At 51.8% G+C, this 25,203-nt stretch overlaps 2 protein-coding genes across 5 annotated transcripts in view; both read right to left on the bottom strand.

The window, feature by feature from the left end:
- OGA (O-GlcNAcase) overlaps positions 1–2,485 on the bottom strand; it is a 28,337-nt gene extending 25,852 nt beyond the window's left edge. The window contains exon 1 of the mRNA XM_036086190.2: positions 1,848–2,485. Coding sequence (XP_035942083.1) covers positions 1,848–2,046 — 199 coding nt within the window. The 5' untranslated portion in view covers positions 2,047–2,485. The remainder of the gene's footprint in view (positions 1–1,847) is intronic.
- Positions 2,486–6,823: 4,338 nt separating this feature from the next.
- KCNIP2 (potassium voltage-gated channel interacting protein 2) lies at positions 6,824–24,793 on the bottom strand. 4 transcript variants are annotated; one of them, XM_036086269.2, is made up of 10 exons: positions 24,452–24,793; positions 11,678–11,773; positions 10,715–10,768; positions 9,933–10,057; positions 9,483–9,552; positions 9,242–9,312; positions 9,003–9,110; positions 8,713–8,817; positions 8,513–8,575; positions 6,824–8,203 (listed from the first exon to the last, which is right to left on the bottom strand). In XM_036086269.2, the coding sequence occupies exons 1-10, from the start codon at positions 24,522–24,524 to the stop codon at positions 8,156–8,158; spliced, it is 813 nt and encodes a 270-aa protein (XP_035942162.1). In that variant the 5' UTR covers positions 24,525–24,793; the 3' UTR covers positions 6,824–8,155. The 4 variants fall into 4 exon arrangements, with proteins under 4 accessions (XP_035942162.1, XP_077933325.1, XP_035942207.1 ...); XM_078077199.1 differs by lacking the exon at positions 10,715–10,768 and having other exon boundaries at positions 9,933–10,053; positions 11,674–11,773; XM_036086314.2 differs by lacking the exons at positions 10,715–10,768; positions 11,678–11,773 and having other exon boundaries at positions 24,452–24,792.
- Positions 24,794–25,203: the final 410 nt, after the last annotated feature.

Raw genomic sequence — 25,203 nt, 5'->3', positions numbered from 1 at the left:
CTTTAGAGTTGCTTAACTCTAAGTAACATTAAACACTCCTTTAGAGTTGCTTCAATATATAAAAGAAACATTTTATCTTCACAAACCCTAACTTTGCTGAGAGTCAGGTTCATGGTTTGGGTTAACTGTCACCACAAAGAGGAAATAGTGCTATTACATGAGTTATGACCAACAAAGGTCTGTAAGGAAAAGAAAATTTTTAAAAAGGAATCCTGCCAATACCCACAGTTATTTCCTTTCTTCATTCATTTTTTAAGAATGGCACCAACTTAGAACTACCCCCCCCCCCAATCAGGTACTCAGTCACCAAGAAAAAAATACATATGGAAGGAGGAACAATAGATGCCAGACAACTCTATTCTGAGTAGTTCCTTTCAATACTACTCTGAAAAAAACAAACCAACTTATTTAAACCACAACGAGATTTTCTCCGTAATTACTGAAGATGTAGCAGGCAAGTTTCCTTAGCTTCATTCTAGCCTAGCTCTAAAATTTCTATATCCCCTAGCACTTCTCAACCCTCCACCCCAAGATCTGTGATGACAAAATACATACTTTTTCTAGACTCTCCCTGCACGGAAACAAGCCCAATGAATGCACCAACAGATTAAGTCACACAAAGCAATCATGTTTTCAAAAACAGTGACTCCAAATACGTAAGTAGTTTTCCATTTTGTCTTTCCCCCAAATTCTCCAAGATATTAACCTGTGAATTATTTCACTCCTTACTGTAACTACATATTAGTCTGTTCTCCCCTATAAACTTTATCTAAAATACCACAGCCACCACCCATCCTTCAAATAAATATATATGCTAACATTGGAAAAGCTGAAGCTGTCAACCAATAGGGCAACCCTTCTATTTCTCCGAATTTTTATACAGCGTTACCCCTATGCACACCATTATATACTAGAGACAACTAATAAAGCAGACAGCCAAGACTTCAGAAAAGTAAAATACATTCTGTATTCAAGGCAAAATCAATTAACACAAGTAACTCATGGTTCCATATAATGTTCAGTTGAATATCTGTCCACTATATTCATAAACTGTGATAGTCTTCAAGCCATTTTCCCCAAAGACCAAAAAAAGAAAAAAGAAAAAAAAAAAAAAAAGCCGGCATCTTTTGAAATGGGAAGGGAGAATCAGAAGGGCATTTTTAATCCTCTTCTGCAGGCCCTAAATTAAAATTCCGTATCTCTGATACTATTAAAGTCAAAGCTTCATCCCCCAGAGCCAAAGCACAGCAGTTGGCTAAGGACAATTTTCTAGGCTGCTAAAGAAACTCCAATGGGTGGGGGCGTGGGGACTGGCCAGCAAAAAACAAAAAACAAACCAAAAAAACTAAGCAAAGGGAGAATTTGTAAAACCCTAGGCCGACCGTGCGTCTCTTCACTCCAGGAATACAAGCACATCTGTGGGGGCTGATTTTTTTTCCAAAGGGTGAGGACAGCAGCATTACATACGTTTTATCATTTGAAGAGACCACCCTAGGGAACAAGATCCCGAGGTACAAAGACGTACAACTCGGAGCCTAACACCAGGCTCCTCACCGCCGCCTCCGCAGGAGCAGGCCTGGCTCCAGCCCAAGGCGGGTGGGGGCCGGCCAGTTAATAGCCAGCGGGGAATCCAACGCTGCAGAACAACGTGAGGGGAGAGGCGAGCGTGAGGCAAGACTGGCCCACCGTCGCGCCTCTCCCCGCGTCTAAGCAGGGTCAGGTTTCAGAGCCAAAGGAGTGACACCCTTTTAGAGCCTCCTAAAGCATCCCCTTCAGGAGGAGAGAATGTGTTAGTACCGGGGCGGAACCGGAGGACGCTGTCGCCCAGCCCGCGCCAGAGCGCTCACCTTCCACTACGCCACACAGGAACCTCCGAGCCCCTCCTGCCGCCCCGGCCACCGCTGCTCCCCCGGCCCCGGCTGAGTTGTCTTCTCCAGGGGCTGTAGCTGCTGGCGGCTCCAACGATGCCCCCGCGGAGGCGGCAGGGTTGGAGTTGAGCTCGCTCTCCCGCTCCTCCAGCGCCGCCTGGCTCTCCTTCTGCACCATCCTCCTGCCCCCGGCCGCCGCCACCTCTGCGGGTCCTCCTCGGCCTCCGTCCGTTGGGCCGCCGGCCCGGAGCCCTGGAGAGGGCCTCGGCTCCAAGCGCGCGCCCTTCCTGCTCCTTCCCCTCCCCCTCTACCCTTCCCCCTCCCTCTCCGCAGGGACCCGAATGCCCGGATGAGAAGGGCGGCGGCACCGGCGCGAGCCCTTTGTCAGCCGCTGCCTCAGCCTAAGCTGGGGAGCCGGAAGCCTAAACGGAGAGCGAGGCCGCGACCTCTCGTCCCCTGGAGGCAGATAGCCAAACCTCCTTTTCTTGTTCGCAGTTAGCCTCTGCTGCCTCCGGATAATCTTAGTTCTTCGCTGTTTGCCCCCCGAAACCCCTAGATCTCCTCCACCGCTGCCTCCACCGCCCGCTTCCTGTTTATCCGCACTGCGCCTGCGCCGGAGACCGGCTCAGACCGGTCCCCTCAGCCCGACTCCCCCCCCTTCTTTTGGGCCAGCCTATTGAGCTTCATTTGGTAGGGGGAAATAGAACAGAGGATACGAGAAAAGCGGAAGGTAATGAAGGTAGTGGAGCGTACCATTTATGTTCGCCACCTCTAGAACGAGCCGGGCGCCCTGGAACGGACCATTACCTCTCCTGAAGAAGGGGAGTATGGGAGGAGGCTGCAGCTGGTTGGGGCAATAGGGATGGGGGGGTGAAAAAGAGGTGTTTACTCTCTCAATGCGCAGGCGCGGAAACGAAGCCTCTAGTTCTTAAAGAGGTAGGAAGAAACTGACCTATTTTCTATTGAGATTCTTCTAATAGGTTGTCTCATCACATCAGCCCGACCCAGGATCGGTTCTGTGAAGATGACATTCCAAGGAGCTCAGCTCACCCCTCTGCCTTGAATCATTTTCCCCTACCCCCAGCTTGGCGCTAACCCCTTTTAAAAATTTAAGTCATTAGTTCATGCCTTCGTTCGGCAGAGACCAATTGAGCTTGCCTCTTGCTGGGCTCTTGGGCCACTATGAGCTCACAGTGTGGTGGTGGAGACAAGCAAGTACATGCACAATCCCCACATGGTATACCCAAGTGTTGCGGGAACTCAGAGGAGGAACTGACTTAATCCTCCTTTGGTGAGAGGTGGCAGCCATGCTTTGCTTTTGAGTTGGAACGTAAGGACGAGTAGGAGTGAGACTGAATAGAGGGGAAGCGAAGAGAGCACTGCAGGCTGGTGGAACAGAGTACAATTGTGGCGAAGGGTGAAAAGGCCTGGCATCTTTGGGAATGGGGAGCGTGAACTGTGTTTAAGGGAGAAGTGAAATCCTTGGGCCTTAGCATAAACATCATTTCCTTAAGGAATCCTTCCCTGAGCCCTAGATGGACTTGGGTCCTCTTGCGGCCATTTGTGCTCAGAACTCCCTGTAGTCCCGTCATACGCACTTTATTTACATTTACGTCGGTTAAGAGATCTGTTTCAGCTTGCGAGGTGTAAATGTGAAATGAGCATCTCAGTCTCATTCTGATCATTAAGACTTAGTATTGTCAATATATTCAACTCCAGCGGTAGCCCAACTTGTAGCTCCAGGGGCTCTTACAGTCCGTCTTTCTTTTTAGTCCTGGGGTGTTGAGATGGGGGTTAGAGGCAAGCATTTTCTTAGGGGACCTCTTGTGATGCCAGTTGGAGGCCATAAGCAGCTTCAGTGGGTATTGTGGTCCCTTGGAGGATTTGGGGTTATCATTCCAGCTGACCTCAGCCCTTAGTCTCATGACACTTTCATCTTTGCCTCATGCTTGGCAACTGCTAGCAAGTCAGCAGCCGCTATTTCATCCACTGTCCAGACTCTGGGGTCCATGGCCTAGGCAAGATCCACTTTCCATATCTGCACCTTTCAAACTTGAAGGGAAATTCCTGCCACACACGCTCTCCGCAAACCACACCTCTACCCCCTAGTATCTCCAACAGGAACCAGAGGTTAGTAGGCCTATGATAAATACTTGTGGAATGAATGAAATAGAGCTCTGCACTCACAGTTTAAATTCTGATTAGAGAAACATACAATAATAAATTCATTACATACACAGTGTCTCAGTTTGTAATAAGTGCCATGAAGGGAGGAAATCAAGTAATGTGATAAAGAGTAACCACAGCAAGGAAGGGCTACTTCAGATGGAAAAATAACTAGTAATCTGTGAGTGAACCATGATAATGGCTTGGCCTAGGAAAGAGCAGTGGAGACAGGCAGTGCACCTTTGGTGGTGGAATTGTGATTGATTAAAGTAGTAGAGGGAGGGGGTGCCTACCTGGCACAGTTGGTAGAGCCTGGGAATCATGAGTGCAAGCCCCATGTTAGGCATAGAGATTACTTAAAATATAATAATACTAAAATAAAGGAGTAGAGGGAGAGGAAGAAATGAAGACTACTAAAGACCTGAGCAACCAGGTAGATGGTGTCATTTATTAAGATGGAAAGACTGAAAAAGCAGGAATCAAAACTCCATTTTGAACATGTTAAGTTTTTCTCTCTCTCTCTGTCAAATAATATCTAATTTTTAAATATTATTTGAAGAGAGAGACACAGCGAGAGAGGGAACACAAGCAGCGCAAGTGGGAGAGGGAGAAGCAGGCTTCTCGACGAGCAGGGATCCCGATGTGGGGCTCGATCCCAGGACCCTGGGATCATGACCTGAGCCGAAGGCAGACACCTAACGACTGAGCCACCCGGGCGCCCCTAAAAATTTTTTAAAAATGGGGCACCTGGGTGGCTCAGTCCTGGGTGGCTCAGTCGGTGCTTGTGTTCTCTCTCTCTCTCTCAAATAAATAAATAAAAATCTTTTTTAAAAAATGAACGTTAAGTTTGACCATTACAGGTCCACATGAATATGTCAAATAGGCAATTGGATATATGGGTTTTGAAGCTCAGAAGAGAATTCTGAGGATACAAAATTTAGGAATCCCTTACATATAGATGGCATTTAAAGCCATGGGACTGGATGTGATTCGGAGAAGAGACTCAGGTCTGAGCTATGGGGCTCAACGTTTAGAATTCCAGTTGAAAAGGATGAGTCTCCAAGCAGGTGCGGAGAAGCAGTGGCCAGAAAGGTAAGAGGAAAACCAGGAGAGTATGAAATACCGGAAGGCATGAAAGGAGTGTTTTGAGAAGGAGCAGTTGACAATATTCAGAATCCAACCAGTGGCCAGAAAAAAATTATCAGAATGCCAACCTGCTGTTTTTTTCTGGATCCCATTTGTGGTCCCTGGCTCTGGGACACTTCTCACCTCACTCAGCCTCAGACTTCAACTTCCCTTAAACTTGAATCTACCCTGAAACATAGAGACCATCTCCATACCTGAGATACATACACACACTCACCATGCTCATTCATCCAATCATACAATTATACAATTATTGAATACCTATTATATGCTAGGCCTCAAGGATAGGATGGTGGGGTGGGGGCAAGAAACCTAGTCCAGGCATTCAAGGAGCCCTCAGGAGCTTATGGTGTGTCAAAGAAGACAATCACTCAAATAAATATATAGTGACAAATGGAGAAGTGCCACAAAGGACAAGTAGAGGGTGCCATGAGAGCCTGTCACAGTGCCAACTTGTTTAGACTCTGCATGATATGCATAGCATCCATCTTTCACTCACAAATCTTTACTATGTCCCAAGGCAACCTGGACAGAGACTTGGGAGACCGGGTCTAGTCTCAATCCTCCTATAAACTCACTAGGTGACCTTGAGCAGGTCCTCTCCCCTCTTTGGGGCTGTTTCCTTTTATGTACAATGGAAGGCTGAGAGAAAAGACTAGACCACAGGTTCTTAACTTCAGGTCCATGACCGGGCTTCAGGGATACAAAAATATATGGACAGTGGGCCCATAACTTCCATCAGATCCTTTAGAGGGGCTGTGACCCAAAGAAATCCTATGGAGCAGATGGTTGTGTGATAATGTGAGCAGGAAACACAGATGACAAAATGATGGCTTGTGAAAGTAAGTTTTTCTCTCTTGGTTGTGTGATAATGTGAGCAGGAAACACAGATGACAAAATGATGGCTTGTGAAAGTAAGTTTTTCTCTCTTGGACACCATACTCCTCCGTTGACCTTGTCAATGTGTACAGTGATGGAAGAGAAGGCCTGATCCCCCTTCTATGGATGGTGAAGCTTAGTCACCATATAATGGTGCCCTAGAGAAAGGATGGGATGAACCTACCACTGGTGGCCCCTCTCCAGAAACAGAACAAAGAAAGGCAGCCATTCCACATAGGAAGTCTCTATTACCCTTTGTGTCACTTGCTCCATGGTGCCTCGGTCCACCCCATCTGATCCCTCCTCATTCTTGGCTGGAGTATAGACACAAACTATGTCCATATTGGAGGCAAGGTTGGGATGTTTACACAAAGGAACTTTCTTTAGAAACTAAAGGGAATCCCCCCTCCAAAGAAAGCACTTCGAGGTTAACTAAGATGTCTGTAAATTAGAAATTTTTGATTCAACTTGTAAGAATGTCTAGCCAAAAGACAGCTGGTTTGGCATAATCTTTGGGATATTAATACCCTGTCTCTCATCTCCTCTAAGGATGTGGGAGAGAGATTCACATGGGGACCTCTCTGAGGTCAGGTAGGTTTCCAACCCTTCCAGAACCTGTGTCTCAATTTCCTGCCAAGGGTTGGCTATGCTATGGAAAAGAGAGGCACTTTCTTTGGAATCTAAAAGGCTATTGTAGGTACAGGAATTAGTGTTGTGAGGTATGTGTGGAGCAGGAGGGACAAAAAGGCAGAGACAGCAGCCTGTGCATAGCCATTGTGTTTTATTGGGTTGGTGTATTTTTTTATTTTACAAAATATACAGAGGAGCCAAAAATGCAAAGCAGTCAACAGTGTTCTGATGGGAAAGGGGGCTCCCTCGGGGCCCTTCCCCTCAGATCCTGACTGACTGGGAGGGTGAGCTAAATGGAACGAGCAGGTATATTAAAGGGTGGCAGCATGGCAAGAGTGGTCTCTGCCTTCTAGGTGTGTACGGGGGCATCTCTGGGTAGACTGAATAGAGCAAAAGAAGACCCTAAGTAGGAATTGAGGAGACTATGTGGGGGGTTGGAATAGAGCCTGGGTAGATCAAAGATTCTAGTGAATGCCCCCCCTCACAGGGTTCAGATGCTATGCCTGCCTCCCTCCTTCCCCTTTCTTCTAAGGCATCCACTGGATGGTCCCTGACTCACTCCATGCCTCCAAGTCTAGAAGAAATGGCAAATGAAAACTTAAGTTGTAGCCTTCAGACAGGGTAGCCTGAAACTTTGGCAGGTATCAGCTGGGACATCTCCCACCCATATTCCCCTGCTGCTGCCACCACCCACACAAACAGGAAGGAAGGAGAGGAAGGAATTCCAGGCATGAGCCAGACATCAGGATCCCAGGCTCTCCTGGAATACTGAGGAGAGTATGGAAATTTCTGGGGCATTTCCAAGGAGACAGAGTCTTCTGAAGGGCCTGGAACCCAAATTCTGATAGCCTGGGGGTGGTAGACCTATGGAGCTCAGAGCTATAGTCTGGCATGCCTGAGCTGTCACTGACAATCTCCAGGCCTTTCTGCACTCTACCCCAGCCACCTATGACCTAACCACCTGGCTCAGGCCTAAGATTTCTCCCTCTCCATTCTTGTCCCTCCTCCTATAAGGCTCTCAAAGGCCCTGGTCTGAAAGGCCAGTCAGTGCCATAGACAGAACAGACTCTCTGAGAAGGAAATCTTAGAGGAAATGCATATGAGATCAGGGATAGGGAAAGCACCATAGCCGGAGACATTCTGTCTAGTGTTGTAGTTTCTAGAGTGGGGATGGAAGGTGGAGACCATTTATTTCCTATAGCGGGGGTACCCTCAGCACTGAGTGTCAGGCAGGAAGGGGGTGGGAGCTGTTGGAAGTTGGGAACACCCCACAGATACACTCTGCCCATGCCCTGGCCCCTTTAGCTCCAGCAATCTGGAACACTGAATCCCCAGACTCTTAGATTCCTACAGCCCCCAGGGCCCAGCTAGGATGAGGACAGACCTGGGAAGAGAAGGGTGAGTTCCACCTGGACTAGGGCTAGAGTATAGTCCCCCCAGGACAACTGACCCCCTTTCCTGGGGAGCTAGATGACATTGTCAAAGAGCTGCATGGACCTCATGATGTTCTCGTCCTGTAGCCATGGTGGGGGAGAGGCAGATTGGAGAGAGAGAGAGAAATAAAAAAGAGCTTATCAGGGACACAGAGAGGGACATTCACCTGAAATGGGGACATTCAGAGACAGAGAGAGGCAGCAAGGAAGGAGACACCCAGAGAGATCTGAAGTAGGGAAGGGACAGGCCTCCCCGAGTTGTGGAGGAACAGGACTTGGGAGTATGGGCAAGTTAGGGAGACGATACTCTGCCCAAAGGAGCTTTCTCCTATATCACTGAATTGGACCCTGAGTCCAGATCATGGAAATGTGGAGGGCAGGGGTCTGTACCTTTTGGCAAGACTCAATGAATTCCTCAATGGTCACCACGCCATCCTTGTTCCTGTCCATCTTCTGCAAAAAGGTAGTCAGGTAGAGAGAACAGGAGGGATGACAGGAGAGAGGCAGGCAGAACTCAGGTAAGTTCCCTGCCAGGACCTTGCCTCCTTCCCTTCACTCCAGGACCCTCCAGCCTACCCAGTCCCAGGCACCTGGAAGAAGCTCTCCACGTGCTCCCTTGGGGCCTCCTCTCGGAGTGCAGGATAAGTATACTTGCCCATCATGTCATAGATGGATTTCATGATATCAAGCATTTCCTGTTAGGCCAAGAAAGAAAAGGATCCTTCCTCAGAGCCTCCAGCCTCCAAATCAGGAGGCCTAGAGCCTAGGGCGGACCTCACCCCTTACTGGTGAAGCATGCATGGGTCACATTTTCCTCCTTAGGGCCCTATGCACCTCCCCCCACACATAAAAGCTCTCCAACTCTTCAGTTGCTCCACACCTCCTTGGTGATGCAGCCATCTTTGTTGAGGTCATACAAGTTGAAGGCCCAGTTTAGTCTGTCGTCTATGGTTCCCCGAAGAATCACCGACAAACCAGCCACAAAGTCCTGGGAAGGAGACAAGGGGGAACTGTATTTTCAGATACCCTTTACCCAATCCCCAATATGGGTTTGGCTTGTGGATCCTGGCCCTGAAGCCCCAAGAAGCAGGCCTCCCTGACCCACTTCCTCCAGCTCACCTCAAAACTGACGGAGCCATCATGGTTGGTGTCAAAGGCATTGAAGAGAAAAGTGGCATATGTGCTGGAGTCTGTAGGATAAGCGTGGATAAGTTTGGCTTTCAGACAGGAGAGGACTTCCTACTTCTATGGGGTTCCCCGAACCCCTCTTATTACTTGGCATTCCCAGCCCCTCCAGAACCCTCTCCCCAACTCAGCCTAGAGATGGACAGCTGCTTCCTCTCAGGCCTTGTCCCCTCACCTCCTTGAGGAAAGAACTGAGAGTAAATCTGCTTGAAGTTCTCCTCATTGACAATTCCACTGGGACATTCCTGGGAGGTAGGAGGAAAGTTAGAAACCAGACGGAGTGCAGAAACAAAACCCCCTTCTACTAACCACCACCTACTCCATGCCAGAGGCTCCCAGAGAAGGAAAAGCTTCCTGTCTTCGGGGGGCTCACCATGTAGTTCTTTTAAGGAAGGCAAGACTTCTCAGTGCACAAGTTTAAAAAAATGGAACTAACCAGCAGGCCAGTCTACAGGCTCCACCTTGCCTCAGATTGGCAGGAGCCTCGGGCTAGAAGTTTGGTCTCTGGGGAAGAGGGGTCCCTCCTCCTCCCCTTCCCTCTCACATTCCTAAAGCATCCAGGCCAATCTTAGAAGTCCGAGATAGGCCCGGCCCCTCACCCAGTTTGGCCTTGCTTTGCACTCACATTCTTGAAGCCCCGGTACAGGACTTGCAATTCCTTGCGTGTGAACTTGGTTTGCTCCTGCAGCTGCTCCAGACCCTCTGGCCGGTGACACACCGTGGACAGTTCAAACTCATCCTCCACGCTGTCTGCAGGGGGGCAGTGTGGGGAGGGGGGAACAGCCGCGCCTCAGGCCCGGCCTCCACGAACCCTCTTCAAAACCACCGACCCACCCATCCTCCCCATCTCCAACACCAGAGACCAGCCTGCCAGTTCCTTGGACCCCGGTCTGAGGATATCAAGGCAAGGAGAAGACGCTGGTCAGCTTCCAGGTCTATCAGGTGGCTGGGCCCATGGGCAGGCCTGGCCCTGGAGCCAGGGGTCCAACTCATCGCTGGCCCCCGGGCCCTTGGCCCTCGTTGAAGGGGAAGGCCCCCAGCCCCATCTTCATCCCGGGAAGGGAGGAGTAGAAAGAATAGGTTCAAGAGGAAGCGTCTGAGGGTCCAGGCTCCGGGCCTTCCCTGACCCACTCAGATCCGCCCAGCCCCACACTTGCCCCGCCCAGATCCTTCTCTCCAGCCAATCCCCGCCTATCCCAGCCATGCTCGAGCCATGCCCCGCCCAGCTCCAGCCAAGCCCATCCAGACCCCACCCCTACCCTGCTCCCAGTAAACCTTAGCTAAGGCTTCATCCCTGGCCCCATCTCAGTCCTGCCCCAGGCTCCCAACATCCAGTCCCCAGGCAAGTGCCCCCACCCCACGCTCCCGAAGGCCCCCGCCCCCGCCCCCACCAGGACAGTAAGTCACCTGGGTCCAGCGGGCGGGGTCTGTGGGGGCGGAGGGAAGCTGGGACTGCTAATGCTGAAGGGAGCGAACTGTCACCGAGAAAGTGGAAGACCCGGCCAACTGCAGACACACACCTCGCCCCTCACACGCAACAGCAAATCTCACAGACCTGCGTGTTACAATGCACACACACCCAGCCCCACGCGCAGAGGTACAAATAATGAACGAGCACAGACACACACGAAACAGACCCCACACACACATGCTTGTGGGACTCACGCCTGTCATTTTCCCGAATCTACCCCCATGTGGGACCCAGTGGAATCAAACACAATGACACTCTCAAATAACTACAAAATGGGTCTCTGTGGCTTGCAAAATTCAGTATGATCCTATGGGGTGGGCAAGGCCCAATTGAGGAAACAGGCCTGGAGACAAAGTGAGGCCACTCAACTCGGGCCCGGCTGGGACTAGAAAACCCAAGTGTCCTGGCATCTGGAGGAAGACGGGATCCATCGTAGGCACCTGCATCCATCCAGTCAGGGCAGGGACGACATGCATCTCCGGGCCCAAAACATTCCCCAGGACAGAGCGGGCGGCCACAGTCGCAGACACTAAGCCACGCACAGACCTCACAGCAGACTGGTCTTGCCCGGCCACATTGGCCATACCCACAAAGTCTCAGGCCTCAGCCCTGCCACACTGGCCACGCCCAAACACCGGGGCTCACTCATTTTGCTGACCCGTGACGCCCACAGACACTTGGGCCCCGCCCCCAAACTGGCCACGCCCCACATTCCGCTTGCTCCTGGCACTGAAGCTACGCCCTCCCCACACTGGGACCTACCGGCGCCCACCCACCCCCACCGGTCACGCGCGCGCACGCACACGCACACACACACACACGCAGGCCCGCTTCTGTCACACTGGTCACACCCCGACACACACGGGCCCCGCCCCCGGAAGCACAGGAGAGGCACTTGCTTTCACTGACTGAGGGCAGGGCCTGGGGCCCGCAGCAAGGCAGCAGCTTGAGGAACCGCTGCTTCAGCGCTTTTTTAGTGGGCCCTGGAGGGTGGCCTGGGAAGAGAGAAGACCCCAGGAAGGCACATTAACCTCTACTATCCCTCCGTTCCCCTCCCCACCATCACAAATCAACCCTGAGGGGAAGGGGTGTTGGGAGAGGACTGGAAGAGAATGGTGAGAATAGCTGGGGCTGGGCTAGGGGAGCCCAGTGGGTTTCACAGGCATAAAAAGTCCACTCAGGCATCTTGTATAATGGGACGCAGTTGCGGACAGTGAGGCCACCAAGGGGAGGTGGCACTGGCCTCAGTGCCTGCTGACCCAGTGCCCTTGGCTCCAGTGCTGTAGCTGGACGTCTGAGGGTGACGTCCAACCCAAGGACTGCCTGGGTAGGAACACCTCTCTGTCTCTGTCTCTCTCTCTCTCTCTCTCTCACACACACAGTGACAAGCGTGTACAGTGACACATAGAATGATAAATCACAGTGATGGATGCCATACAAGGACAGCTTGATACCCAGCAACTCACTCAAACCCAATGGCCTAATCAAGCAGGCCCCAACACATGCACACACACACAGGCACACACACACTTTGACATAGAATTCCTTAATACAAACATACAAATGTAGCCTAGGAAAAACGACACACACATATGAGGACCCACATAGGCCATCTTACATGCAGCATGATCAAACCATACAAAAACACATGGGACATCATGACACGGTGTGTTAAGCACACTATAATACACTGTGACCCTATAACATTATGACACATATCAAGGTCACCACGACACATACCCATATCATATTGTGACTTAGGTGCCCAGTTACCTAAGACTGCACATCACCAACAGAACCCATGTTTGTTCTGCCCACCTTTCCTTCCTATAACCCCTCATCCCAGAGCACCTGGAATCTCCCTACCAGTGGAACAAAGTTCCTCATCAGCTAACTCACCCACCCTAAAAGTGTGTCCCCTCTCATGTCTTTGAAGGTGACATGATAGCAAACTTTGAAGCAATAACAGACCTTGGAGATGAGTATTTTTTGTAATGTGGGGCTATCCAGAGCCACTGACCACAGCTCCCCTCACTTCCCCTTATTTACACCTGTGTCCTACAGCTCTAATTGCATCCCAGGGAGGGCTCTGCGTTGGTGTGCCTGTCTCCCGCAGCACCCACCTCCAGACTCCAGGACCAGAGTCCACAGGGCCCTAGCACACTGCTCAGTCCATTCCTGGAGGGGCCCAACTTCCTTGGGTTGTAGGTTACTAGGGCATCCCAGCTCCCACGCAGGCCCCGCCCCCCCCAAACCAGGCTCCACCCTTCAGGACCCGGCCCTACTCCCAGGAGGTAACTGCTTAAAGTCAACGCCTCCCCCTCCGATACTTCCTTTCTTCCCCTCCCCCCGCAGAGCTATGGAGAGGTAGGAGGGAGACCATGGGCCGAGTAGGGGATCGATGGCGGCCTGGCCCCCAGCCCAGGGCTCCATTAGCCCCGACTTTGGTTTCCCGAAGCCGGATTGCGTCTGGGGCCTCCGGTGGTGTGGTCGCAGCTGGACTGGGAAGGGCGGGGGGAGGGGGACGGCACCCCCGCCTCTCCCAACCTCCCCGTCTTCACACTTCCCCCCCTTCCCTGGTCCCCTCCCTGCTCCCAGGACTCCGTTTCCTCTAGGCTCCCCTGAAAGGTGGGAAGGGAAAGGGCTGCCTTCAGCCTACAGAACACCTGGGTTTCCTGGATGACCCCTCTTCCCACCAAACAGTCTAAAGGGCATGGCACGTCAGAGCCAAATGGACTTCATCGTTTCAGGATTGGATGAGCCCTAGTTCATCTAGGACCAACCTGCTCCCCACCCCGCTCCGATAAATGCAGCAGAGGATGGAAGGTGAGTTGGGGGTTTCCTGCTCTTACTGAACCCTAGAGCAGGCAATTCATTGGCCCTTTCTCTTGTCTCCAGCTCCCTTCACATCTTTTCAGTTCTCCCCGGTGTCTACCCTATAACCCTCCTATCACGGTTCTTGCCTATTTTCCTGTCCCTGGTGGAACTAGAGAATAGCTGTGCTATGGAGCTGCACAATTCTTGGTGTGAAGAGGAGGGAGAGGCCAAATCTCTCAGGGGAGGCAGAACATGCTCCCCTCTGTATCTCCAATATCACTCTCTCCACTCGACTTTGGGGTGATGTGGACAATTGATTTCTCATTCCCAATGCCCAGGACCTGGAGATCCTGAGACAAACTGGGAGGGCAAGGGGGCCTGGGAAGCAAGGTCCCTGATCTGTTCTACCCCTCCCCCTCCTGCCAGAGCTGATCTATAAATGTCTCATTCACAGTGTTCCCACTTGTGTCCCTCCTGAACCCACCCCCATCCCAAGCCTTGAGTATGGAGCTGCTATTTCCTCAGGGAACTCTGGGAACAGCCACACACACAATCCAGTACCCAAAGGGGCCCAGCCACACAACCTGTCCCCCTCAGGCAGTCATATTCACCATCTCACAAAGCCACATACCCTTTCCTTCTGACACATTAAATCACATCCCTGTCACATACAAAGTCTCACCCAGTCACACACTTTGTCCTTTTTCACACAGATGAACCCATGGTCACACCCCCTCTATCTCTCACACGGAGTCCACGCACACTCTCTAACCTACACCTGCAAGGATGGAGGTGTGGAGAGTCACACACGTCTTCAGAGCCATGGTGGGCCCCTGGCCCCAAAGGGACTCCCCAGAAGTCTGGCGTTATCTCAGGATCCCTGGAACCTCCTTCCTCTACTCCTGATAGCCCTGCCTGTTTCCAGACCTCTCCTCATACTGATAGATTCCCCTCATCTCCATACCCCAGTCCTCCCATGCTGTGCCCCTCATCACCCCCCCAAAACACCCTGGCCCCTGGCCCTCTCTCTTCACCTCCCTCAGACACCCAGCCCCCAGATTCCCTCCTCACCTCCCCTAGAAGCCCCTACCCCAGTCCCACTCCTTGAATTTCCCTCTTTAGCTCTCTCAGATGTCCTGTTCCCCAAGCACCCCTCCACACCTCCCCCAGAAGCCCTGTCCCATCACTAACATGTTTACCCCTGCCCCCAGTCATAAAAGCAGAGTGACGCCCTCCCCAGCGCTGCGGGCGGTTGCTCCTCCAGTCAGCAGCCCAGACACAGCCAGACACCTGGGTTACCTTCCAAGGAGACAGGCTCAAAAAGGCCAAACTGCTCCAGGACCTTGACAAACAGAGCGAGGACCACAAGCACAGCAACCATCTCCAGCCCTTCCAGGTTCATCGTGGGCCTGGGGCATGGCCCCCACCAGCTGAGGCTCAGACACACTGGCAGCCCTCCTCACACCACCTCCCCCTCAGGCTCCCCAGCCCGTGTAGGGACCGCCTGCAGCCTCCCTCCCCCTCTCCCTCCCAGCATCTCCTCCCTCCCCTGCCCCCTCACCCCGCCTCTGCCCCACACGCCTCCCAGCCACAGCCTCTTCCTCTTTACGGGGCCAGTTCAGCCTACAGACTGGCATCTCAGGAGCCCTTGGCGAGAAGGATATGGGCCAGAACAGGCCAGGCCAGAGGAGGAAGGCAGTGACCTGCCTCTGTCCCTGAGGATAGCTTCCCCCAGACACCTTGGGGCTACTCTGCCAAAGGGAGGGGGCAGAGGGAGGAGCTATGCTGAGGGAGAGGGCAGGGAAGGGCAGTGTATGTGTGTGTATGAGGGAAACTATGAGCTGCACGTGTATAAGTAATAGATGTATGTGGCAGAATATAAGTGTTTTCTTGTGTGCATTCCTGTGTCTGACTGTAGGGAGAGTAGGTGTTTCTCCTCTTATGTGTGTCTCTGTGTGTGGTTTACACATGATTGTGTGTTGTCTATTAGGTGTGTGTCTTGTCTATATGGGTAAGTGACCTGGCTGTCCATGGTATGTGTGTGTGCGTGCCCTGGAGTATTTGAGTGTGTATGGGGTATGAGGGGTACGTGGGTGTAGGTCTGAAGACTGCTAGTACAGATGTGTCCTATATTAGGAGTATGGGTCTACAGCGATTGTGTAATTGTATCTGCGTGGAGCTGTATGAGAATATAAGCGGGGGGAAGGCAGTGACCTCTCCAGCCAGGAGGACACCGCCAACATCGATCGTGGTTGCCATGGAGACTGTGAGGCGGGAAGCACTCTCTTTCCACAGGCCACAGATGGGGAAACTGAGGCCCAAGAGAAGGAGGATTAGGTCCAATAGCCTGGGCAGGAACAAGGCTGCTTAGCCTTATCATGACCCCCTGGGGAGGGGACTTATTGTGGCTACCTCTGGGCCCCACAGATTCAAATTCCGTGGGAGAGAAGAGAGTGAGCTCCTCCCTTCCTCTCAGCCAGGATCTGCCAAAGCCTTGCCTGCTCCTTGAAAACTGTTACGGAGCTGATGGAGAAGCCCAGAGGAGGAGGGAAATCTGAACCCTCCAAGGAAACCACCTACCCTCACCCCCTGGAGCATTCCCGGAGCCCCTCCCCCATCTTCCCAGCTCCCCGTCAGTGGTGGTGGTGGTGGGGGTGGTGTGTATGTGCCTGTGTGGGTGTGCGTGTTTGTAGGGGTGGGGGGGGAGGGCTCGCAGAGCCAGTGAGCCTCTGAACTACGGTGCTGGCAAACACTGACTGAGCACACACTGTGTGCTAGGTAACACACGCTATGTGCTTACAGACATGATCATGTTTTTTTAAATTTTTATTTTAAATTCAATTTAGCTAACATATAGTGTATTATTAGTTTCAGGGGTAGAATTTAGTGATTCATCAGTTGCATATAACACCCAATGCTCATTACATCACGTGCCCTTCTCTCACATTTTTTTAAAGATTTTATTTTTTTTAATTTTATTTATTTATTTATTTAAGATTTTATTTATTTATTTGACAGAGAGAGAGCACAAGTAGGCAGAGCAGCAGGCAGAGGGAGAGGGAGAAGCAGGCTCTCCGCCGAGCAGGGAGCCCGACGTGGGGCTCGACCCCAGGACCCTGGGATCATGACCTGAGCTGAAGGCAGATGCTTAACGACTGAGCCACCCAGGCGCCTCTAAGATTTTATTTTTTAAGTAATCCCTACACCCAACGTGGGGCTCGAACCTACAACCCCGAGACCAAGGGTCACATGTTCTTCCAACTGAGCCCTGCAGGTGCCCCCAGACATGATCACATTTAATTTTCATAATAAACCTATGAAGGAAGTACCATTACCTCCACATTACAGCTGGTAAGACTAAGGCAAAAGGAAGTTAAGAAAATCACCAAGATCAATAAGAGTCAGAGCCTCAGTTTTAACCCAGTTTGACCCTGAGCCTGTGCTCTAAATCGTCACACTACACTGGCTCCCTTCTTAGCCAGCTTGCCCACTCAGGAGGCCCAGTTTAGGGGGACTGACCCCAGAGGGAGCCCTCTCCCTTGTCCAGCTCTGGGATGAGTGTGTCTCACCTCCAGCGGTGGGGTGAAAGTCCGGGTGGGACTGTCCCTACGACTTCATTTGAAGTTCACTGATCTGCAGTTCTACATGGCCACCACTGGGGGTCAGGCGTCCATCTCATACCTTATTTTACCCCTTCCTCATCCCCCACGCCACAACATCTGTGGAAAGTGTAGAAAGCATGGGAAGAAGGGTATGCCACAGGCTGGCTTGGTCCTCTGCTTGCCCCTCCACCCCTCCTCCAGGAAGAAGTCAATCTAGGAACTGCTTTTGGCTTCTCACTCCTTAGAGGTTACAGATTTACAGATGAAACCAGCAAATATCTCCCTATCACTGTCCAAATTCCATACCTGGCATTTAATTCCCCCTACCCTCATCAGCAGATTCCTTTCTTTCCAGCCACTTTGGCCTCCTCACTGTCCCCCAGACACGTCAAACTCGGTGCTATCTCTGTGCCTTTGCTCCTGCTATGAATGCCTTCCTTTCTGTTCTCCTTCTGTTCTCTAGTTCTTACCTGACAGGACCTCCAATCCTCAGCAGGCTCCCAACTACCTGAATTTCTAGTGAACTCAATGTTGGGCCTTCAAAACTTAGCACTGAATTCTGTAATGTTATTAAGTGGGAATAGTAAAAGGAGGCGGCATAGCATGGTAGGGAATAGTGTGGGCCAGAGGGCCAGATTCCCTGGATTCAAATCCTGGTTTTGTCAGTTGCCATTAACTGGGCAAGTTCTTAACCTCTGTGTGCCTGTTTCCCACCTCATATGGTTGCTGGGAGGAGTAAATGAATTAATACATGGAAAGATGTTAGAATAACTCCTGGCACAGAGTAACTGTGAAGTGTTTGCACATTATTAATAACATAACATCTTCCCCCTTACATTTCTATAACTCTTAATTAACAAAGCATTTCCACAAACATTGTTATCCTGATGGCTTCTCATGACAACCTTATGAGGTAGGTAGACTGAATAGTATTGTGCCCATTTCACTGATGAGGTAAACGAGGTCCATAGAGATAAAGAGACTTGCTTGAGGTCACCTAGCTAAGATGAGAGGATGCATATTTGAACCCAGATCTTTCTGGATCAGTCCTGTTTCCTCAACTAGATTCCAAGCTCCTAAAGGGCAAAGATGTTTAAAAATTGGACTTATATAAACTGAATGCCAGGCTCTGTGGAACAAAGGTGAACTAAACAGGGTTCTGGCTTCCACTGGGTAGGGAGAGACAGCCCACTGAGAGAACTATAAGGCTTCTATTCATTCAAAAAATATTTGTTATGTGCCTACTATGTGGTAGGAACTGTTCTAGGCAGGCCATGAAATGAGCTATAAAAGCTCATTTAACTGTAAAAGCTCTCTAACTGGGAGGCCAGGGAAAACTTGGAGAGGGTATTTCTTGAGCTGGTTCTTAAAAGATGGCTAAATGTCAACAGTCTACCTTAACAAAGGGGTCCACATTTATTGAGCACATTTTGTGTCCTGGACACTTTACATATATCATCTCACTTAGTCCTCATAATAAACCTGAGAGGTAGGGTCTATTACTCCTGTGTTTACAGCTGACATGGTCAGAGTGAGTAGTAGTATACCAATTTTGCAGACGAAAGAATTGAGGCTCAGGGAAGTGATTTTCCCAAGATAGCACAGATGGAGAAGGATGGATCAAGACTTAAACCAGGACCAAAGATCTGCCAGCCTGTCCTTCCAATGTGTGTGGGGTCAAGGAACCTTGGATGACTGTAGCTTAGTTTGTGTTGGGAGAGCCGTAAGTGGTAAGACCAAAATGGCTCAGATTCCATAGAGCCTTGAATGCCAAGCCAGACTATCTGGAACGAAAGAGGCAGCACAGTCACATCTTCTGGTTCTCTGCTGCTGATTCACAGATAGAGAGATTGACAGCCTTGTAGACTGTTGCCCTGTCCCTGGACCCTCCTCTTCTGTCTCTCACCCTCACCCTCAACATTCAGAGATCTTGACCCAGCCTCACAGGGACTCGGGGTTCTTAATCAACCAGGGCCCTGGTGGGAAGGTCTGTAAGTGAAAGAGTGAGTTGTTTTCCAGACTCTCCTTCCTCCCCACTGAGAGACCTTTCAAGTCCTAGGGCCCAAAGAGAAACTTGCCCAGATCTGTCCTTAAGCATCCCTGTGTCACTTAGCTCTTCACCCAAGGGAATGAAGTCTTAATGGAAGCACTTCAGGCAGAGTGAGGGCTCAAGGGAACACTATCTTGAAGCATTAGGTGGGCCCTCCTTAGGCCCCTCAAATCTCACTGCAGAGATACTCCTAACATTTAGTTGTTTATCTCTCACAGTTCAAACCTGGAATAATACTGCCTTATGAGGGGACCCACCCTATGTAGCTGTACCACTTTCATCAGTCCTTGACCCCTCAGTGAAGACCCCAGCCAGTGAAGACCCCAGAGCTCTTCTCTCAGTTCCCCAGCCCCATTCCATCCCCAGCCAGGCCAGAAGACACGGCAGCCCCCAGCTGCATTAGGTGATTAATGAACTCCCTAGGCTTTGGGGCTATTTTGGGGCCTGGAAGTCATTCCTGTTATGATTGAGAGCTGGCCCTGCCGGGCTCCAGCCATCTGTCACTGGAGACAGGTCCAAGCAGGGGGCTTGAGGGACGCATGCGCCCCAAGAGACTGCTAAGCATGGCTCTAGCTCAGCCCCAACTCCCCTCCTTCTGGGGACACATGGCAAGGAGAGGCCTCCAGAGGCTCAAGAGGTTACCACGGAGAGAGCCAGAGAACTACAGATCCCAGAATGCCACGGGGCTAGGTGGTTTTGGTCTCTCCCGGCGGAGAGGTGATGCTAGGTTCTGTGGGCCTTGCCCAGGCTGCCCTAAGGAAACCCAGGTGGAGGTGTGCGTAAATTTCAGCAGTACCATGATATGATATCCACAATCCACATGTCATAAATTCAACACATCCCACACCAAGGTACAATCTTGTGAAGACTACACAACTCACTTAGTGTGACTCAGGAACCCTCAACCCAACTCTAAAGCATAGAACCCCAGGTACATGCAGTTTCAGTGTCACAGAATCCCAAAGATATGCAACCCCCAGGATGCACAGACCCAGTGATTACAACCTGAGTGATGTATAACCCTGTTCGTACAGACTCCCAGAGATAGACAAAATGGTGACATACAATCCTTATGCCACGCAAGTCTATTCATCCCATCATTCATGAACTCACTAGCTGAGTTTATGTTGGTCCTGTCCCACCTCAGGATTTTTCCCTTCTGGACACTGACCCCAGTCATCTTAAGATCCCATTAAACTAAGCAATTTAGTAAAGGGTTGTGCCTTTTCCCTGTTCTGCTGCAAGCTTCCTCCTTTTATCTCTGCAAGGGGCCTCACCCCTTACATCCACCTGCTTAAGGCCCCCTCCTCTATCCTCAGTCAGAAGCCCTGCCTCCTCCTCCACCATTTGAGGGACCATGATGCCCCCATCCTCTCCTCTTTGAAGACCCCTATCCTCCACCTTCACTATAAGAAACCCTATCCCTAGTTCCACTCTGTCAGGGAGCTTACCCTTTAAACCCTTTCCTTTGAGGGATCCTGCTCCCTCCATCTCTGTGAGGGGCCCTTCCCCTCCCCACCTCTGTAAGGTTCTTATCCCACTTCACTCACTTTTTGAAGGGTCCAGCCCCTTCCTCCCTTCCTCATACCTGGCGACAGCGACCCAGTCACCAGCTGGTAGAGGGATCTCGCTGCCTGCCCTAATGGGCTCCGGCACCTGCGGGGGCATCGGTTCATGGTTCTGCGGAGAGCACACTGGCGAAGCTCCGCCCCCAAGGCCCGGGGAGGTCGGGTCTCCGCCCCCACTCCAGTGGGCCCTGCGTGGGCGGCGCGGGAGGGCCGGACCGGCAGGACCAGAATCTTCCGCTCGCTCTCTCCTCTGGGCTGCAAGGGGGAAAACGCACCCTGGCCCCGTCATCTGAAGCACCCGTCCTCAAAGTTCCTAGACTGGGCGGGGTGGGGGAGGGGAGGACGGACTCTCTCACAGCCTTCTTTGGGAATGTTTTCTGGATTTTCTAGTGGGGAGGGGAGGCACCCACGGGTTGTGAAAAAGGAGCTGGCGGAGGGGATAATGAACCTTACTCTTTATTGCCCCGCTTCAGCCCTTCCTTCTCTGCCTGTCGCACACCTCCTCCTCCCAATTTGGCATGGAGAAGCCATGGGGGGTAAGAGGACATAGTTGTCATGGCAACGTCCCACACTTCCATACTTCCTAAACCAATGGGAGAGAGCAAGAGGAAGGAGGAGGAGCTGCACATTGTAGTGGGGTGGCAAAAGAGGCTGCTCCAAATCCCTTTCTCTCATAACTTTCGGTTTTGTGTCCCTCTGTCTTGCTCCAGTGGGTTCACATTCTCCCATCATATGCTGACTGCCAGCCAAATGCATGAAGGAAAAGCTCTCCTCCCCTCAGTCCCAGCCCCGACCCTTTCCAGGACTCTTATCAGGCTGTACCCAAAGTAAACCCTTTCAGGACCCACTGACGGCTTCAAACTGCCGGGACAGCCTACAGGAGAGACATAGTTCCACTCCTCCGACTGGGATCCTGTATTTTTGGCTAAAAATCCTACATTTATGATTTAGGCGAGAGTCACCTCCAAACTCCATGCAAATTTTGCCCCTTGATTTGGAGGCGACATCCCCATTTGCAATCAGCTCCGTAAGCATGGCTGCTCTAAGACCACATGGGGGCGCCCTAGACTGGGGAAACGATATTTACGAGCAGAGGGACCCGAATTCAGGCCTTGGCCAGCCAGATCCCAACTCTCTCCTCATCTTCCCCAAGCTTCCGGCTTGGACAGGACTGCCACTGATCGCTGCTTTTTCCCACCACGCCATACTTCCAAGTAGCCCTACCAGGCTTGGAAGACCAGAGGGGGTAGATCTGGGCGGGGTGGGGCTCAGATTCTCCCCACCCCCCACCAAAAAAAAAAAAAAAAATCTCCCCCAGCTTTGAGTCTGGAGGAGTGGGGGAGGAAAATGATCGGGTGTATACCCAGGATGCCTTGATGACTTAAGGACTCCCTCCCTGTCAACCTAATGGACCAGAATGACGGAAGCCAAAGACCACCCCCATGTCCATCACAGGAATCCCGCCTGCACAGGGAAAGAACTTTGGGAACTAGGAAGGCATGGCAGTACATCCGTCCAGAAGGCTCTTCAGCACCTCGGACAACGACTCCCCTTCGGGCTTCAACTCCGGCGTCTCCGGGCACCCAGCACCTTATCGCCTTATCAGGCGGAGTCCCAACCACAATTGTCTCCTGCTGTAAGATAAGCCCTCCTTCGAAAGGAGAGCTCCTGGTAGTGCTATTTCTACTTTCCAAGTCGTGTGTGGAGCTATCTACAGTGGGGATGCTGATGATGAACACCATTCTTGACACTTGTCAACATTTGACCTATTTCCCTTGGGAGGCAGACAGGCAAGACGTAGTATTCTCCATTTTAGAGATGAGAAAAGTGAGACCCAGAGAGCAAAAGTAATAGAAAGCTCATTCCTGCACCTTGCAATACAAGTACTTCCTTCGCCACCTTCACCCAGTCTCTGTTTCAAATAGCCAAGTGGGGAGGGGATGGTTCCACTAAAGGGGAGAATCAATTAAAGCAGGAAGCAAACACTGACTAATGTGGTGCTCATGAGCGCCTTGGGGCCTTAAACTCCCAAGGATCCTGGGTTGGTGAGAACACAGGTCAAGGCAGAGCTGGACCTTTGGATTCCGTCACAGTTTGAACCACATCTAGGTCACATCTGGGGCCTGCTTGAGCCAAAGGGCTCTCCCTTCTGGGAGTCTCAGCATAGGAACTAGGACTTTCCCAGGGTCAATGAGTAGGGGAGACACTTTCTCAAGTGTCTCAATTAGATCCTAGTTCTCTTCCCCATCCTGGAGACTTAACCTCACTCCCCTCAGGACAGACAAGGATCATGGGCTCCCCCCACCTCCCCAACTTGTTTCAGACACAGGAGACAGTTTCCCTCCTCCCATTCATTGTTGGAGTTCCTGGGCAGGCTGCACAATGAGACAGAAAACACACATGGAAATGTATACAAGGTGACACAGTCACCCACACAAACACGTAGGTCTGCCTACCAAACCCAGGAATATGTGAGGGCGCAGATGTACTCCATACTGTGGGAGACAGAGCACGCCTGGGCAGCAAAGTAGTTTGGGAAGGTCACACGGCACCTTCCAGGCCAAGAGCTTCTATCTCTGGGTCTGGAGGGGAAGCAAGAGGGAGTGTTTTCCTTCAGATTGGATGAAGTTCTGAGAGGGTTGTTGAGGGTTAAAGGAGCTTCAGTTGAAAGAATGATATCTGAGTACTTTCTTGGGGGCGGGGGGCGATGACCCAAACACTAACCAAAACCTCCCCATAAGGGCCAGGTGCTGTTCCTGGGAGCCAGGCTGGGCAGACACTAGAGTCCCTCCTTGAGTCCACCTGGGCTATTTGTGGGAAACACAGGGAAGCAGTGGTGTGCGGTAAAGGCCCCCTTCTACACCAGGAAACCAGAGAGGAAGCAAGGGTAAGACGAGTCACAGACACTCACAGAACCCCACTGCAGACATTGCCACATAAAAGTACACGATCAGCATGAAACGCCAGTATAATCTGCATAGTCTCACAATCACAAAACAATACAATCTACTTTAACAAATGCTTGCCCCAGGAGGGCCACAGTCATTAAAGTCTTACAAAGACACATACCCCCATAAAGTGAAGCCCTGACACATTCTGATTGTCACATGCCACTGCATACAGAATCACACAATCAAAGCACAGAGTTGCACATAGAACAGAGACACATGGTCAAAACAACTTCATTAGTACAACAGAGTCCTACACAACCTCAAACATCTGACAAGATCATACAATTGCACAGCCAACAAAATCACACTCACCCTATCACCAAGCCTAGGGCACATGGCAACCAGCTGAGGGAGGCGCACACACATATACACACAGACACACACAAAGAATGACAGGCGCTCACGCACGTAACACCTCCCACTCCAGACACTCTCCTAGCTTTGTGTCACACACGCCCACACCTGCTGCCTCTCCCCACCTGCCCGCCTGTCTCCCCCGCCCCCCACGGGACCCAAGGCTTTGAACCCCGGTGTCCTGCCGCCCGGAACAGCCTGGAGGGTGCCTGGAGGGTGCCTGGGAATAGGGTAGAGTGTGAGTAAGGGCCTGGCCAGGGTCAGATAGGCTTAAGGGTCTGGGGGGATGGAATCTACACTCCCTCCCGCGACCCTTGAGCCCCTGACTCACCTGTGAGCTGGTCATAGGATCCGTCCAGGTCTCGGGAATCGGACAAACTCTCCTTTCGGCCTTGGCCCCGCATGGCCCCCGGCGCCCCCGTCCCGTCCCGCCTGGGCCGTGGGAGGGGGCGCCGGGTGGCCAAGATAGGGCGCTCACACGGCGCCCCCTGGCGGCGTTGCACGCTGTCTGAGCTGGGGCTGAGTCTGGGATGGACTGGGGTCCCGCCGGGGGTCCTGGGGCAGAAGCCGGAGGCTTGGGCAGTAGGTGAGCGCAGAGCCGGAGGCAGAGCAGAGCTAAGCACGGAGCCAGAGCCAAGCCGCCTCTCTCCTCCCGCCCCCTCCCCGCGGCTGTCACCGCCGCCTCCCCCCTTTGGCGCTGCCGGGATTGGCTCCCCCTACCCCCCGCCCCCTCCTCTTTGCAGCTCGGGGGAGGAACCCGGTGAAAGGGTGAGCTGGGAAGTGCGGGGAGGGAGACTGGTTCTCCAGCAACACTACCCCCTAAACCTGAAGCCATGGGTCCTGGCGGTGGAGGAGGGAGCAGGGCCAGAAAAGACCCACTGTGAGGAAACCGTGCCCCCCCCACCCCAACTCTTAAGGCACTCCTTCTCCCACCATCAGCACCAGCCAGGGTAAGTCTGTGTGTCCTGTTCAGGTCAGTCTCCATGTCAACCCCTATCTTCTCTATTGTTCTCCTCCCATGTATGGGTCTCTGTGGCGCCCCGCCAGTGTCCACCCTGCTAGGAGGGGGTTAGGGATGCAGAG

This window comes from Halichoerus grypus, chromosome 7 (genome assembly GCF_964656455.1).
Source record: "Halichoerus grypus chromosome 7, mHalGry1.hap1.1, whole genome shotgun sequence".
Taxonomy (NCBI): domain Eukaryota; kingdom Metazoa; phylum Chordata; class Mammalia; order Carnivora; family Phocidae; genus Halichoerus; species Halichoerus grypus.
The sequence above is the reverse complement of the archived record's forward strand: the minus strand, read 5'-3'. Positions and strand labels throughout refer to the sequence as shown.

Coding starts and splice junctions, on each gene's coding strand:
- KCNIP2 (XM_036086269.2), bottom strand. CDS start 24,524: ATGCGGGGCCAAGGCCGAAAGGAGAGTTTGTCCGATTCCCGAGACCTG. Junction 10,769..11,677: donor CCTGCCCTCAGTCAGTGAAA/GCAAGTGCCTCT, acceptor CGCTCCCTTCAG/CATTAGCAGTCCCAGCTTCC. Junction 8,818..9,002: donor ATGGCTGCATCACCAAGGAG/GTGTGGAGCAAC, acceptor TTGGCCTAACAG/GAAATGCTTGATATCATGAA.